Source organism: Egretta garzetta, unplaced genomic scaffold, assembly GCF_000687185.1.
Source record: "Egretta garzetta isolate BGI_Z169 unplaced genomic scaffold, ASM68718v1 scaffold45, whole genome shotgun sequence".
Classification (NCBI taxonomy): Eukaryota; Metazoa; Chordata; class Aves; order Pelecaniformes; family Ardeidae; genus Egretta; species Egretta garzetta.
The window spans coordinates 10,247,136-10,263,329 of record NW_009260028.1 but is presented as its reverse complement, the minus strand read 5'-3'; the positions used below and the strand labels follow the sequence as shown (position 1 = coordinate 10,263,329).

Below are 16,194 nucleotides of genomic sequence, written 5' to 3'. Positions count from 1 at the left end.
CCACTTTTTCAGTAACAAACCATTCGGGGGTGGGGAGGGGCGCTGAGTAGTTGCAGTGAATGGAGACGAGCCTGAGCATACTTTGCAATACACTCAGCATGAGCTGACCTTTAAATGATGTCATTTTGGCTAAATATAAATTTACATGTGCTGGCCCAAATTATCTGAGGGAGCTGGCTTTGTGGAGCTCTCCCTCTTGTACGTAAGGACAGGGTGGGGCCCTGCTGGGGCCGTTCCCCTCTTTCTCAGATCACTGGCATTACAAAATGGGAGAGGAGAGGTGAGGAGAGGGATCTGTAGCCTGTAGGACAGTGTCATGGTTTGTTCACCCAAGCCTCACAGTAGGAAAGTTCCTGGTAGCTCAGCATGTCCTCTGACCTGACCAGCTATGGGCTGGATGGGGACCATGGATGGAAAACTCTTCAAAGATATCCTTATACCACTCTACTCTCCTGAGACCACTTTCTATAAGTAGCCTCTGTAAGGAAGTTATTCAAACTGTGGTTATTAAATAAACTTATGAAGATATGTAGATATTTGTAGAATACAATTTTTCTCATATATTTTCCTCTGAAATTCAGAAATATTAAATAGAGGGGTTTATATTATGTGAATGTCACAGAGATCATGTAAAATTTTTCTGAGTCTTAATCTGTGTTTCTCCGACACCTTGCTTTTTAACACAACACAGGTGTTTTATGTCACATGGGGAAAACAGTAGCATAGCGAAGAGGAAAAAATGCATTTCATACACTTATTTATGAACTTACATCTGCTTTCATCAGAGTCAATGGTTGGCAAAACTCCAATCGGCTTCAGCAGGGGTGGGCGCTAAATTTAACCATCAAATCATCTTGATTCTAAGTAACCCTGAATAAAGACGAGGCTTCCAGGTCCAAGGACCCATGGAGAAATACTTTCTTCAATAGACATTGATCAGCAAGGAGACCTGAATCAGCTCAGGACTGGACAAAGCGCTCTTGGGTAGCATGATTGTAGTCTTTCCACTTTTTTTTTTTTTTTTTTTTTTTTGGTAAATTCCAGGTGTAACACAGTATATTTACGAAGGCTAAAAATAACATGCAGCTGTGAAGAAAAACATCTCTGGTTTCGTTTCAGACCTAGGCTTAGGATGAATCACTGCAAAGCTGCACCCTTTACACTGGGCACACTTTCTAAAAGCTGCTTTTCCACTGCCCCTGCTCCCCTGGTGGTTCAGAAATAAAGCAGACTCACAGAAAGTCCTAAAAAAAGCCTTTGCAGACAATCACTCTCTTGTTCTGGGTGCTAAAAATACCATTTTCTAGTCTCTGCTTGCATTTTCAGTTTTGCTTTCTATACTGTAGAAGTCCATTCCAGCCATTTGAATTACACCCTGGTTCTGTGGTATGCATAAGCACACACTCAATTTGAAGTACCTGAGTAGTCCTGTTAGCTCCCGCGGAGCTGCTTACATGCTTGAAGTTAAGCTTGATCTTAGAAGATTTGCTGAACTGGGAAATTGCATGTCCACCCAGTAAGCTAACAGGACAAAACCCCTTAACCATCTGCTTCTGGATTTTAGTGAAAAGTTATGACTTATTTATGATTTTCTTCCCCCACCCCCGTCTGTTTATATTCAGATCAGAAAACCAGCTCAGAAGCCCTGTCAGATTGCCAAAAGCTGTGTGCTACTACTGGATCTTTCACATCATTTACTGTTCAGTGTTTACAAGAGTGTTTTTAATGCACGATTGCCCGTAGAAGTGGTGTACGCTAATACGGATGTGATATTTCATGTCAGCAGCAAGACTTTGATGTCCCTATATCCCAAGTCCCTTTTCACAGAAAAACAAAATAAAGAAACTGTCAGTTAAGCCAAAGGATGCTGCTAGCTCTCTGTTTCCCAAAAGCATCCCCAAAAAGTCAGCGAATGGACCAAATGGTCATTTCTTTTGTCTTTGTAACATAACTGACCTTGGGATTCAATTCAGGCATCTGCACAGGTATAAGGGCAGGAGTTGGATGATGTTTCCAAATATATGTGATTTAGTATGCAGACTCACTTATGCATATATGCCATTTGTGTTTGTTAAAGGTAAACAGAAAAAGCCAACATTTTAGTCACAAGCAACCACCACAAAAGCTCTTTTTCAACATGTTTACATCTGAAAGAAAAAGTTACTTTGTTTTGCTTAGCTCTGTTTAGACAGAAATAAGCTGCATCCCAGAATTATATTTAGAGGTATGTAGTGGGATGGAAAAGTTAAACCTGAGAGAATAATGCCCAAGTATTCTGGTTCTGAGAGGAAAGGCTAAATTCACCACCACTCAATGACAGGTAAGACCATGTGCTGACTATATCTTCCCTTGTGGTTATTATTGAGTCCTGTGGCTGACAAAGCAGTTGTAGGACCTTTACACAAGGCAGATTTCGTATGTAATATGTTGTGCGGCACCAAGATATTTTATACCTGAAAAAGGTATGTGAAGCCAACATTTCCCAGGCAATGTTCAACGTCCCGTTCCTTCCCCTAAAGAAGATGACAGTACCCATTGAATGGTTTCTGTGATATATTTTATTTTTAAACTGAAAGCCATCAGCAGGTTTTTTGGTTTTTTAATATATACATTTACACAACATGGTAAAATCAGTTGTAACACTGAGTAGAAAAAAACTGCTATACTTCAAATGTACTTCTAGTATACTAAATCTTTTCAGATTTCCAAGTGCTAGCTATTTTTTAAAACACAGATGTGAGAATTATAACTGCATTAGTTCCTGACCCATGGTAGTGCTGAGCAGTCAACTCAACCAAGTCACTTGGGCATTGGATAAAATATTTGCCACATCTGTTTGACGTATGTTGAGCAGACAGTGGTCCAAACTGTATATTATTTTTCCTCTTTTGTCTTCAAACAATAGCAAAACTCTTCTGGGAAAGCACCTGTATTCTGACCACTGGTAGGCTTACCGTGACATTGCCACCCAACACTTGCAGCAAGAGCTGGGATTTCCAAGCTGGGGAGAGCAAGAGGCTCTGGGTGAAACATATTTTGGGGGGTAGGGGCCAGATCCTGAAACACACTTCCAGGAGTCTGGGACTTGGAGGGTCTCTTGGTTCTCTGGACTGCAAATTAGTTGGTTTGCAAGGAACCGAAATGAAGCATAGCAACCTGACTTGCTGCTTGTTTGGTAAGACCATAGTACAGTTTCAGCAGTTAAATGGAAGGACTAAAGAAAGCTTGTTAGTAATGTAGTATCACTAAAGAAACCAAAACCCAACTAGCACCCTCCTTCCCTTGCTAAACAGCCTCTTTACATTTAAAGGTATTCCCCATGGCTCTGTTCTTTATTTTGATTTTTGTAACAATTTTTCTCTCCCTGATGAAACACATTGTAGACATTAAATTAAGGGACAAATATGTCTGTGTCTGCCAGAAAGAAAACTGTGATGCAATTAAAATGCCATTAGGGAACCCCCTATGGGATGTTAAACCTAAAGACTCTATTCAGAAAGCAAAGCCAAAATTAAAGACGTGTCTGGTTGCAGATCCTCTGCAGATTTCCATTTGACTACAGTACCATGGAGACTGTGCTAGTCAGGAGCTGAAAGGTTTTTCCAGTCATGCGTGTGGTATTTTGAATCATGGCTTTGGCAAATGTTCCTTTTCTGTAAGCCATACATAGAAGTGTGTCTACATTGCATGACATTAAGTGCAACTGAGCGTGGTCCACATGAAACAATGACAACAGTGGAGATGGGAAGCTGTCCAACCCTTGGACAAGTCTTGTCCAAGCCTTGGACAATGACAACTAATAATAGTTTTCCCTCAGAAAATTTACATTAAGTACATCTTTATGTTTGCTGAGTTGTCTGTGAGATGTTTGGAGAGAGAAGTGCAGCTACTTGCAGCCACCAGGCTCAGCAAGCTCACGAACAAGCCTCCACTCTAGCCCGGTCTCAGGAAATAAATCGTTAGTGTTTATATGTTTGGAGACATATAAGAGCCTGATCCTTTGAAAATAAAAATAAATATATGGTCCACTGAGGCTGGTCATTTTTTCCCAGGCAACTGAAGGAATCAGCAGAGTCATTGGGTGGTAGGTACTGAGTTTTCCAGTGACAGCCCAACCCCAGTGCTTAAGTCTCTTTTTTTTTATTTCATTCAGCATGATTCTTTGCTGAGAATATAAGACTGGACTAATAATAGAAGCACACCTCTCTTCTCTGTCTAGGAATTCTCCTGATGACTGCAGCGTGGCAAAAGGAGGGAAAATGGTTAGCAGCTCAGACAATGTTGGGATGAACTATGGAAACTACATGGAAGAGAAGCACGTTCCACCCCCAAATATGACTACCAATGAACGAAGAGTCATTGTGCCAGCAGGTTAGACCCTCTACACAAAAATGTCAAGCAAAAAAATGCATTTCTCTTAAGTCTACTAACATTATTTAAGAAGATTTGGAGAAAAGTGGCAATGTGATATTAGTGATCAGGAAGAAAAGAGCAGTAATTTCCCAGGGTTATTAAGAGTATGAGCTGAGAAATACCATAATGAAGCCACCTCCTCAACCTATCCTTCCCATTTCAGCAGCAGAACTGTCTGATCACAGGCACTCAGATCTTACCTGACTTCTCTAGCTCCTTTTGGAGTATTTCATCCTAAAGTAGGCAAAATGAAGAGCCACTTCCATTTCCTAACACCATGGAGTAGCTGGGTGCAGGGTGTGTGGGAGAGGGAAAGGATGACTGTACTGCATGATAGCCCTGCAAATACCAAAAGCAGTCCAGCCCTCATCATGCTCAAAACACCATAACTTCTGTGAAACCAAACAGTGCATGAAAAGCATTTATCTAGGTTATCCCCTGAGTTTGGGCAGTGTAAAACATTTAATAAGCAAACTGACAACTCCACTGCAATATTAAGAACACAATTGAGAAATTCTTGGTTAGTCTTGGCAAGCTTGGTTGTGGGATTCCGCAGTTAATTGAACAAGAAGGCATTCACTCCTGTGTGCCTTGTCCTCCAGACAAACCTCTGCTGGAAGGTTTTTTGCCTCGGTTTGCAAAATAACTAGCATGCCTATTTCTGAAGTCAAAGAATTAGACCATCATGATATATGTGAGTGTTCATAAACCACTGGATATCCACAGCACAGACACATCACCTGCAACCTGCAAGCAGAAGGGAATGTTCTGTTGCTAGTTCCTCTCCAGCAGAGATGTGCCTGACTGAAACATTTCTGCTACTGCTATGTTGCTTAATATTCTTACAGTTTTTCAGTTGCTAAGATATGCAAGAGTACTAACTGTGGCCAATTTTGCAAGCTGTGATTATTTCAGTTATTTGTCAAGATACGTGTGGACAAATATGTTGCAGTATCCTCTGCAATGGTATTCACAGCTCTATTCTGAAACACAGAAGAGTGATGCACTGAATAATGAAGTGTCCTGCCTAACTGGAAGCAGACCACACTGAAATTCATGAGATTTGGATGTTCTTCTAAAACATTTGTCTTGTTGGTGGTTGGCACTTTTTTTCAGTCTTTTAGTAACCCTTAGCATGGTTAGCTCAGCAAGATCTTTTTTTCTCAGTGTATTCCTGGAGGTGTGTTTTGAGGTGGATTTGATGACATTCAAGGAACAAGATGGTCACAGTCACAGCCTTGATATTTTTACATCCCTAGAAGAAATGTATGGGTAATGGTTTTGTTTGACTACCACATAGACAGCTTGCAGCTCATGTGGCAATATTTAGGAGTAAAAAAAGCAAAATTCACATTTCTAGCTGTGGTAACTTTATAGTTAACATAAATCAGAACAATTTAAAAATTGTAGGCATAATCAAAATGTTTTACTAAACTGCATGGTGTTTGGGTTTTTACTTCAAACCAAACTGAATGCAGTTGTTGGAGTTCTCTGCTGTAGTTGTGGGCAATCTCGTCCAGACCCTAAGTTTGTCAACCAGACTTGCATCTCTCTAGATCGCTACATATTTCATATCAGGTGTGGAGGGGTTCTTTTAAGTGTTTATTGGTGCACTTCAGAGAACAGAGGAACTCTCCGAAGCTCCAGAGAATTAAATATTCTGACTTGCAAGGGCTTAAAATGCCAAAAGAAGCATCAGAAAAGGGGAGGCACTAGAGGGTGAAGGATTGGGAATGAGCAACAGCATGACAGACTGAATAGCTCCTAGCCCATGGAAAGAGGAGCCCACTTCTTTCAGACCAGCCTGAACAACAGTCAAAAGAGAGGGGGGAGCACTGCGTTAAGCCACAGAAAAGCTATTTAGGCTGACACTCAAGTCCCAGCCTTTCCACAGACTTTTATATGGCAGAGTACAGCTATTTGACCTCTGCGTACTCCATTCTCAGACTTCAGTATATCACAGAATCACAGAGTTGTTTAGGCTGGAAGGCAAAAACTCTCGAGGAGTTTGTTTTCCCTTAGCTTTATTCTTTTCTCTTCAAAAAGTACAAATTCTTCATGGTAGGAGCTGTCTTCCGTTACAGGGATGTGCACCGCAGGTCATTAGGGACCTTCATGTTGATGGGTGCTTACCGTAACTCAAGAATAGGGAAAAGTAGAATGGAAGAGAAATAGAAAAGGAGTTTAGAGGCAAAAAAGAAGTTGAAGTTAAAATTGAGGATTCATTGAAAAACACAAGGTATTTGGCCTTACGTTTTGCTAAAAATCTGGACTAGTTCTTGGTTTTTTTTCCAGATGGTTTTGCCAGTACTTTGGGTAGTAAGTAAAAACCCATGCAGGTGTATCAATGTACACCGGTACAACACAGCAGTCTAGGAAAGGAAGTGCAGAATATTTTAATACGACCTACCCTAGCTTATGAACTAACTAGGCAAATCTGTGAATGCTTACTTAGCCTATGGCCAAGAAACAGTACTTCTGACTTGAGTGGAAATTTCACTTGACTAAAGATACAAATTCAACAGAGAGCTTTGATAATTGTTCAGATACAAGTCGCAGTGCTGTTAGTGGGCTCTCTTAAATACTCTCCTAAAGAGTATTCTGTGCATGAGGACAGGAGCCTATCTTAATCTGTGGATAATAATGCATAAACATAACAAGACAAAAGAACTAAATGGGAGAAGGAGCTCAACAGCAGAGGGTTTGTTTTAATAATCAGAGCTCACAGCTCTTCCCTAACAGTTTTTCACAGACATTCTCCTTTGCACTCAACAGGCCATATATATTCCTCGTCTATCTCCAGCAGGCAGTAAACAGGGGATTAAGGTTGCTCCACTTTGACTATGGTCTACATTTATTTTGTATTGGTCCAGTGCATCAGCATTCTCCCCTCTCTGCCTAATTTTATGCTTTGTGATACCACCAGATCCTACGTTATGGAGCACAGACCACGTACGCCAGTGGCTGGAATGGGCAGTGAAGGAGTATGGTCTCCCAGATGTGGACATCTTGTTGTTCCAGAACATTGATGGGAAGGAGCTGTGTAAAATGACCAAAGATGACTTCCAGAGACTCACCCCAAGCTATAATGCAGATATCCTCCTGTCACACCTACACTACCTCAGAGAGAGTAAGTTTTCTGTCATTGTGGTAGTGGCTACAATCAATCTGTCATTGATACCAGTCTTAGATTTAATGGTGTGGATACACTCAGCTGGGTTTTCAAATGTCTGTTGCAAATGTTGCTGTTCCTAAGAACACAGTAGGGAGCCTGATCCAAAGCCTCTTGAGTTTGATGGAAAGATTCCCATTAATTTCAGTTGGCTTTCACTCATGTTCATCAAAGAAAAGAGTTAGGGAATATTTCTACATGTCCATCTCAGAGAAAAATCAAATTGAAACCCAGCATATTCATCAGCATACTGTAGGAAGAAAATCATATGGAATTCAGTGCTAATGTTTTTTCTGGTCACATACTCATTTCTTTCCATTTTAACGATGAGAATGCTAAACGAGAGTGCAAACATTGATTCATAAAGTGAATTCCAGGCATGATTCTAAGGACTGGCAGCAGTTTGCTCTACTCTGAATAGGATCAGTAAGATTTCACTGAATTGAATAAAAGCTCTGTAAATTCATGAAAAAAAGGAACAGTCCCTGAAATCCAAATCCAAATTACTTGTAGTGCATGGCTAGCATTTCAAAGGGAAAGCAGGGACTAGTGAATTCCTGGCTTGAGGGCTTTCATCTGAGCTTGGGGAAATTTTGCACATTTGCTTCACTTTAAATAAGTTAAAGCAAACACAGTTTTTAATGAAAAAAACAACAAGCATTGCAACACCAGTGCGGTGCAGTCTTCTCCACACGCACACTATCAATAATCAGTCAGAAATACTATGCATTCATAACGTTGAATAAATGAATGCCCTAGCTTAAGCTGTAGCACACACGCCTCCCTCCAAACTGCAGACTGAAACTGGCTGTTGGTAGACTCACATTCAGACAATCCTGTCAGGGGAAAATATGGTTTAAAAAGATAATTCACAATTTTTTTTTCATTTTGGTGTTGCTTTTTGTTTTGTTTTGTAGCTCCTCTTCCACATTTGACTTCAGATGATGTTGATAAGGCCTTACAAAACTCTCCACGGTTAATGCATGCTAGAAACACAGGTAATGCTGGCACTGCTCCCATTGCTATAGGTCATCTTCTAAAAGCACAGGATTCCTTTTTATGGGTTGCTTGCTAAAAATGGAAACGGTAAATCAGGAGGGAGACAACCGTAGCCTCTCCTTTCTGTGTGTGTGAGTTTTATGCACAGACGCACAGAAAAAAGGTGAGATCACGTAGGGCCAGATGGTGCAAAAATGGTCTCCTTACTGGTAATTCCTTGAGTCCTACAAGAGAATGGGTTCCCTGACACATGATAAAATGCAGGCTCGGGGCCTTTGTCTCTCAGGACTTTTTTTCTCATTCTGTCTCATTGGGCTGTCAGATCTACTCCACGGATCCCTAGAAGGTTGGTGGAGCTCAAAAGTGCTTCAGCTCTTGCCTACATGCTGTGGGCTGTGGTGAATGGGGACTGTCTCCCCTTCCATGCAGTGTATATATCGCATAGTACAATACAATTGTTATTTAGGCAGTTAGCTAATCTCATTTGTCAGCTATATGGGACTTGAGCTGGAAACTCCACTAAGTTTGGTGTTGTAATTTCCACTAAGTCTGCTCTAAATGTAAAATGATTTTTGTTAATATTTACCCCTCTGTTAATTTGGTCCAGAAAAGTACTGGATGTAGGTAGGAGAACGATACAATACATGCCTCAAAAGCATCTGTCTTTCATGATGTGACTTAAAATATTTATGAAAATAATTCAGAATAAATTTTATCTTGCTCTAGCAGTTGTGCAGGATGGCATGGAATTGTACATATACTATGGTATACATACCGATTAAAGATGTTTGGAATATTGCATCATCATGCCTGAGGGTATTAGTTACCTACAGTGACCAGAAATAACAATTTTTTATGAGAAATGAAAAAGATAATACAAAGGATAATGCAAAAGAAAAAAAATACAAAACCAAAAAAACCTCTTGGATTGTGATGCCTTTTTCATATATCATTTAGTTTTTCACTGTGGTAAATAGCAGTGAGTTTCTTGGCAAAATTAACTAGATTAGAAGATCTCTCCCTGAGACTAGATGTTTGCCACTTGACATAAAGTCCTACTGTAGGCTATAGGTCTGCTGCAAACCCCACCAAAAGCAACAAAAAAATTTTCCGTTGACTTTGATGGGGTTTGGAATAAGCCTTAAGCCCTTTTTAAAAATAGATGGACTCGATGGTCTTTTCCATCTCTGGCTTTCCAGATTCTAATTTGCCAAGCAGTTTCCACAAACAGTTATCCAAGTTTTGTTCAGCAGTTCTGTGTGTTATCTTTTTCTATCTGTGTGCACTGACAATGATGTTTTGAAATTCATTTCATCGAAATGAGATTGTCTGCATTTCTGTCATTGCGAGTGTAAATAATATCGTGCTGATCATCAGCATAAGGAAAATTTGTTGTTCTGGTGGCATAAGAACTTTAGAGTGGGATTTTCAAAGGACGCCAAAAGAGTTAGAAACAAGTTCTTCTTGAAGTCAGCAGTAATTGCACAAATCCTTATGACCCTTTTCATGTTCCTAGAGATAGTCATTAGAAGTCTGTTGATGTAGTTAGAGCAATTTCAACGCCTAAGTGATTTCTATATCAAGCTCAATATTTTTAATGTTTTCACTCTATGAAGAGAAAGAGATTTCTGAGGGTCTGACCCAAAGCCGCCCAAAGTCTGTGAGAAGATTCCCACAGGCACCAATAGGCTTTGGCCCAGGTCTACAGTCTCTGGTGATAATATGAGCCTGTTTGGGAAGTGCATGCGCTAATGAAGAGAAGGCAAAGAAGTTTTATTTCAGAACATATGAAACCACCTGCCCAGGTGGAGGTGATTGTGGGGAGCGTAGAAGGGATTTCCTGAACTTGACTCTCTCCTAACACAGATTTTGCACAGACTTTTATCCGGTGATTTGAATGGATTTACACAGGTGCAAAGGCTATTGAAATTAATTTTTGTGTGTAACAGCCCTAAGACAGAAAATAGTTATTCATAGTCTTCATTCAGACACACTACGAGAGGGAAAATATCAGTGGACTTAGGGACTGTGAAAATGAATCTTTAGGTGTTATGTCTTCTTCTTTCTCTTTAGGAGGCGCCACTTTTATTTTTCCAAATACATCAGTTTATCCAGAAGCAACACAAAGAATTACAACCAGGCCAGGTATGAACAATGACCATCTTCTGTATGCTGTGATCTTACTCATTTAATCTCGTGAAATATCTCTTTTTTTTTTCTCCTTCAACTCTCTTTTCATTAATTTTAGGCTATATTTTGAATACACGCACATATTATATACATATATTTCATATACATGTATGTCTGTGCATGTATCATTGTGTAGAGTGAGATGATAAAATAGAGCAGTTTAATGTCTGTTTCTTCCACATACCTCTGTCTTTGAAGCAATGTTATCTAGTGTTTAAAGCACCAGAGAATCAGAAGGCTGGAGCTGTAGTCACTGGTTCTGTTGCATTGTCCCAGCGCAGTCACTTTTCAATGTGCTTCAGCTCTCTGTCTGTAAAATGAGGCAAGAATACCCTCTTTTGTAATGCTATTTGAAATATATTGGGGAAAAAGTACTCTAAAAATGAAGGATACGTGTTTCTTCTGCTATCTACTTTTTATTTATATTTGATGCAAATAAACCTCACAACCTCTGATTGTGAGTTTAAGAGACTAAATAAGTAAAATCAAAACATAAGGAGGTTCTTATTGCTCAGAAGTTTGAAGCCCATGAAAGTATTGTGGGTGTGCTGTTTGTGAAAGGCTAAAGGGAATAATTAAAGAAGATGAGGACATTGCTATGAGGCTAAAAATGTTCTTTACATCACCCTTCACCACTAAAGATGTTGGAAAAATGCCTAATCTGGACATTTGCTTTTCCAGTAATAAGCAAAAAGTACTGTGAAACATCAAGAGGAGTTGCAGCAAAATATTAAAGGAAATCCATTACTGAGCCAGAGGCATACATCCAACTGCTCTGAAGGGACATACACTTGAATTGACTGACTTCTTGTGAAAAGATACAGTCTCTCATTTAGAACAGAGGGTTTTTTGGATAGCAAATATTTTATCTGTCTTTTATCAGTGCTCTAGGGTATAATCCAGGAGACTATACACAAGTAATTGTCCTATATACACTTGTATACATGTACATATGCATATCTGTAGATTTGTTAATTGATAATTTAAAAAGATAGATAGGGAAGCAGCTAACAGATCATTACATGATCAAATCCACCCTGCTTAGTTTCTAGGAAAACAAACTCTTCTGCTAGATTTGTTTGCCTATAATGATACTGTAATGAATAGAAAGGAAACCACTGATCCAATGCATATATTTGGCATTTGGCTTTCATAAGACATTTACCAAAGTGCCCCACAATTACTTGCAATGAAAGTTAAGTCAGCATATCATAAGAAACAAAATATTTTATAGATCAAGAACTGGCTAATTAACCTGTTATAAAGACTAAATAATGGGCCTCTTAACTCATGGTTGCTTTAGCATTCTCTGCCATGATCTATAGTTATTAATAACTTCGAAAAAGGACACAGTAAAATGGAGATGACATACGATTTTGTCATTACCTAAAACCAGAGATTCCTGTAAAAGATTCCTGTACAAGTGCACAGAGCCTTATTAGAGATCACCAAACTGGCAATATGTCAACAGCTGAAAATGCAAGTTGATAAATGCAGTATAAGGCACAAGTTATTTGCCTATCTTACTGATTTCAAATTAACCCTCTTCACTCATAAAGGAAGAACTTAAGATAGGCATCTTTATTTATGGCACAACGAAAGCCGCTGCTCTGGTTGTTGGCCAAAGTGAAAAAAAAGTAAACAAATGAAGAACACAGTGGAGGACCAGATGGGAAATCTGACGGTGCCATTAAATAAATCAGCAGTGTGGCCTTGTATGGAAAGCTGTGTGAATCATCCCTTATCAAAAAGGCTGTTTGCAGAATTAGAAGGCGCTTAGAGCAAGCCATGGGAATATGGGAAATCTTTCAAGCATGTTGAAAGATATAAAAGTTTGAAATTATTCAACTCAGGGTCTGGGGATGAAGAACCATGATATAATTATCAAAATAAAGAGTGTCACAGAGTACCTGCTTAGTCTCAGTATTAAAAGAAAGGATATGCAAAAAAAAGTTGGACATTTTCATGAAACATTAAAGCAGACTGTGGCCCTTGTGGTCACAGGTTATAGTAGCACCCAGGAGCTCTGAATGGCACAGAGGAATCTGGACATGAATATGGATGAGAAGACAAAGCATAGCTATAGAAACAATTAACGACTATGCAATGTAAAACTGGATGCCCAAAGCTCTCAGCAGTTTCCGTGAAAAATGAATGTGTAATATAAGACCAGAGGGACCTGGGTGTCCTGCAGGAAATAACCATGCCAATTGATAGGATTTCAGGCAAAGGCTAGAATGAGTCTGCTGTGAAAGAATACTATTTTATGGGTATGTTTCCACTGGACTTGAACAAAACCTGGATTTTTTTATCCCATAAGAAATCCTATGATTTCAATATTTGTTTCATCCTGCCCTGTGATGGAAAAAAAAAAAAAGGTAGTTTTCTCTGAAGTAAAAGGTTCTGAAAAAAACACGTATCAGGCATGGTGAAGTCCTTCATTTCAGCGTTTTTATCCAAATCACATTACAATGACACTTACAAAACAAAATGCTTTATGTCAACATTAAAAGCATCTTCCTGCATTGACACAATTCCTTGTGGCAGTTGTAGTTTGGATATGGGGTGTCTCTATTCCTCTGTATAAACTGATGTTTCCTAACTAAACATTTCCTACAACAAACTATAATGTGATTTTGAAAGTATTATTTTATCTTTTACAGTTGAAAGTTGAAAAACATCTTTAAAGTCAGAATTTTCATTCAGAAAGAAAAAAAGATTTTTTTGCAGAAATTCAGTTTTCTCTCAAGAAACTATTTTGTTGGCTTATCCCATGGCTTTCCTTTTAGTTAAATGTCACATTTCAACAAGACTGCAAAGAAGCTTTTCCATAACAAAGTGCCCTTCATGTGAGAGCAATAGCAGACCCTGGGGACAATCAATGACATGAAAAAGGTCAAAAATGGGGGTGTGTGTAAATAATGTTAAATGGGAAATAGCCAAATCCTGGGATGCAATTCTGGAGAAAGTAATTAAGCATTGCCATTGTTAAGGCACTACAATAGAAAATAGGAAATGAACAGGGCTTGTAGTGAACTGCAGTGACAAAGGCATATTTCTTTAGTCGTGAAGAAACATGAGGTTTCAGCAAGCTGAAAGTAATACAATAAAGCTACCGGGAGCTCAGGAAGACCTAATATGGGTTTGTCTACATGTCTCATCAAAGAGGAGCATTTCCATCAGAGATCTGTCCAAGATAAGGACATGTTGTACTAATATCTCATGAATAAGAACAGATCTGCTTATCTAGGATAGCAACATGTTTATCAAGGCACAATGAACTAAGAATGAAGTTGGAATTTTGCGCTATTTCAAGAAAGGCTGATAACTGGATTTTTCTTTTAATGGAGAGGGCGTAGTCAGAAAACCATCTTATGATCTGTTGAGTTAAAAGGCAAAACAGTTTTCTCACAGTACTAAATTTGTACCAAATATATTTTAAGGCTGCACACAACATCACACAGGCCTCTCAGTGTACAGGTGTCTAATAATTTGGAGACCCACAAATAGGAGAGGGAGAGGAGAGGGAAGGGGAGAGAGGGAGAGGAAGAGGGAGGGGGAGAGGGAGAGGAGAGGTTGTGGGAAGAGTTGCACAGCCTAATGACAAGCACGTACCTTCTGTGTGGTCTTTTTCTCCTATTTGTCTGTAGTCTTTCTGGGCAGGAAATGGAAGAACTGGGGGAAAAAAATAGGTTCGCTATGTCACCAGACTCTCCCTGGCAAGGCTGCCATGGAGGTCAAGATCTGGCCAGGCAAGGCAGGACTGGACAAGATACATGAAGCATCCCATGGCTGAGCCCTGTCCTGCTCTGTACAGACAGAACTCGGAAACCCCTGGAAATATGACCAGAGTCCTTCTGAATTTTTTCTGCCAGATGGTAAATTCCTCAGGCCATGAGGTGTCTCTAACTACAACAATTAATAGCAGTATTGATCTCAACCTGGTCAGGACATGTGCACGTTACAGTGATTCACCTACACACCAGTATTCTGCTCAGAGATGAGCACTCGTGCAATTCACGTTATTTTCTCCCAGTTTCTGAAGGACAAGTCTGTGAAATAATTCTCAGGAAATCAGGGATAAAAAGGCACTAGTTACTCAAATGTAATACAAAGATAAATTGCGTATCTCGGCAAAAGCAAAGTTTTTGAAGTATAAGATTCTGGGAGTTGACAGTGCTGGTAGTGCCAGTCTGCTGCTCAAGCCAAACAGACTAAAGAAATTAAATGCAATTTGGTTGGGAATTTCACATTACACTTTATTTCCATTCTATACTTCTGCTCATAGTGCTTGGAAGTGGGCAGACGTACATCTGTTTTGCACAGAGCCAGTCTGTGACTGTTTCTTTACTACCTAACCAGTTTCATTTCCAAACATCATTTCTAAAATCAAGCACGAGCACTGTTAAGAATCAAATATTCTGCACCAACTTATTTCTACCAGGTGGGTACTGCTGCCTTCCCGAGATCAGTCTACGTAAGTCTCTGATTTTGGCAGCAATTTTAGCTAATGTGCTAAAGCCAGCCATAGAAAAGCACAGGCAACTGCAAGAGATTTCAAAGGGTAAATGAAGCATTTGGATTTACTACATATACTTTATGAAGAAAGCTTTTAAATTTTAGTTTCTTCCTTTTTATATGCTAAAGCATTTAAATTGAAGTAATAAGTAAATGAAAGAAAAGGCAAACAAAAATTTAGATGCATAAGGAGCTTGTCCTAAGAAGCAGAAAGGAATATTTAAATAGATGAAGCAGGAAAAAAGCTATCAACTTTTTGGAAGAAATATAATATGTATACATATATATGTTTAACATTTAAGCATGTTCACTGTTTTCACATGTTATATTTCTGAAGATCTGTGAGGACACTGGGGCATGGAAGGGAAAGTGAAGGAAAAAGAATTACTAGTAATTTGAAATGACAAGTAGTAGAAAAACAAGTGAGACTGGCAAAGTGCAGCAATCAGTTATCCCAAAAGGCTGGATTCTGAACGATGAGAGTGAGACCAGAGGGTGCATCTGAGGAGGAGAGCACTTGTAAACGTGAGGATGGAGAGCATAATAAAGAGCATGATGGCAGTGAGAGCTGGTGCAAATGCAAACATACAACAGTGGTTTAGGGGAATCTCTAACAGACAAAACTAAGACTTCATTGTCTCATGTATCTCTGGCTACGACCGGGTAGCAGAAAAGGGAACTCTCAAACTCAACCTATAAGGTTTGATCAATCACAAGGAATGACAGCGATAGACTTAACAAAGAATAGCACATGACTTCAGCTAAAGACTATCTTCTTAAAATACTGTTACATGCTGAGGCTGGGGGGAATGGTACACAGTTTATGTTTCATCTGAGCTCCTGGGGGACTTCTCCTGCAAGACTCTAGCATAAATTCTCCATGATGTGCAGTGTGTGTCATT

At 39.4% G+C, this 16,194-nt stretch overlaps 1 protein-coding gene across 4 annotated transcripts in view; it reads left to right on the top strand.

Moving 5' to 3' along the window:
* Positions 1-16,194, top strand: part of ERG (ETS transcription factor ERG) — a 62,901-nt gene that overhangs the window by 40,211 nt on the left and 6,496 nt on the right. For 3 of the 4 annotated variants that reach the window (XM_009640994.2, XM_035896446.1, XM_035896445.1), the window contains 4 exons: positions 4,220-4,371; positions 7,340-7,543; positions 8,503-8,583; positions 10,658-10,729. In XM_009640994.2, the coding sequence (XP_009639289.1) occupies positions 4,220-4,371; positions 7,340-7,543; positions 8,503-8,583; positions 10,658-10,729 (509 nt within the window). The remainder of the gene's footprint in view (positions 1-4,219; positions 4,372-7,339; positions 7,544-8,502; positions 8,584-10,657; positions 10,730-16,194) is intronic. The other variant, XM_009640995.2, reaches the window with a different exon arrangement.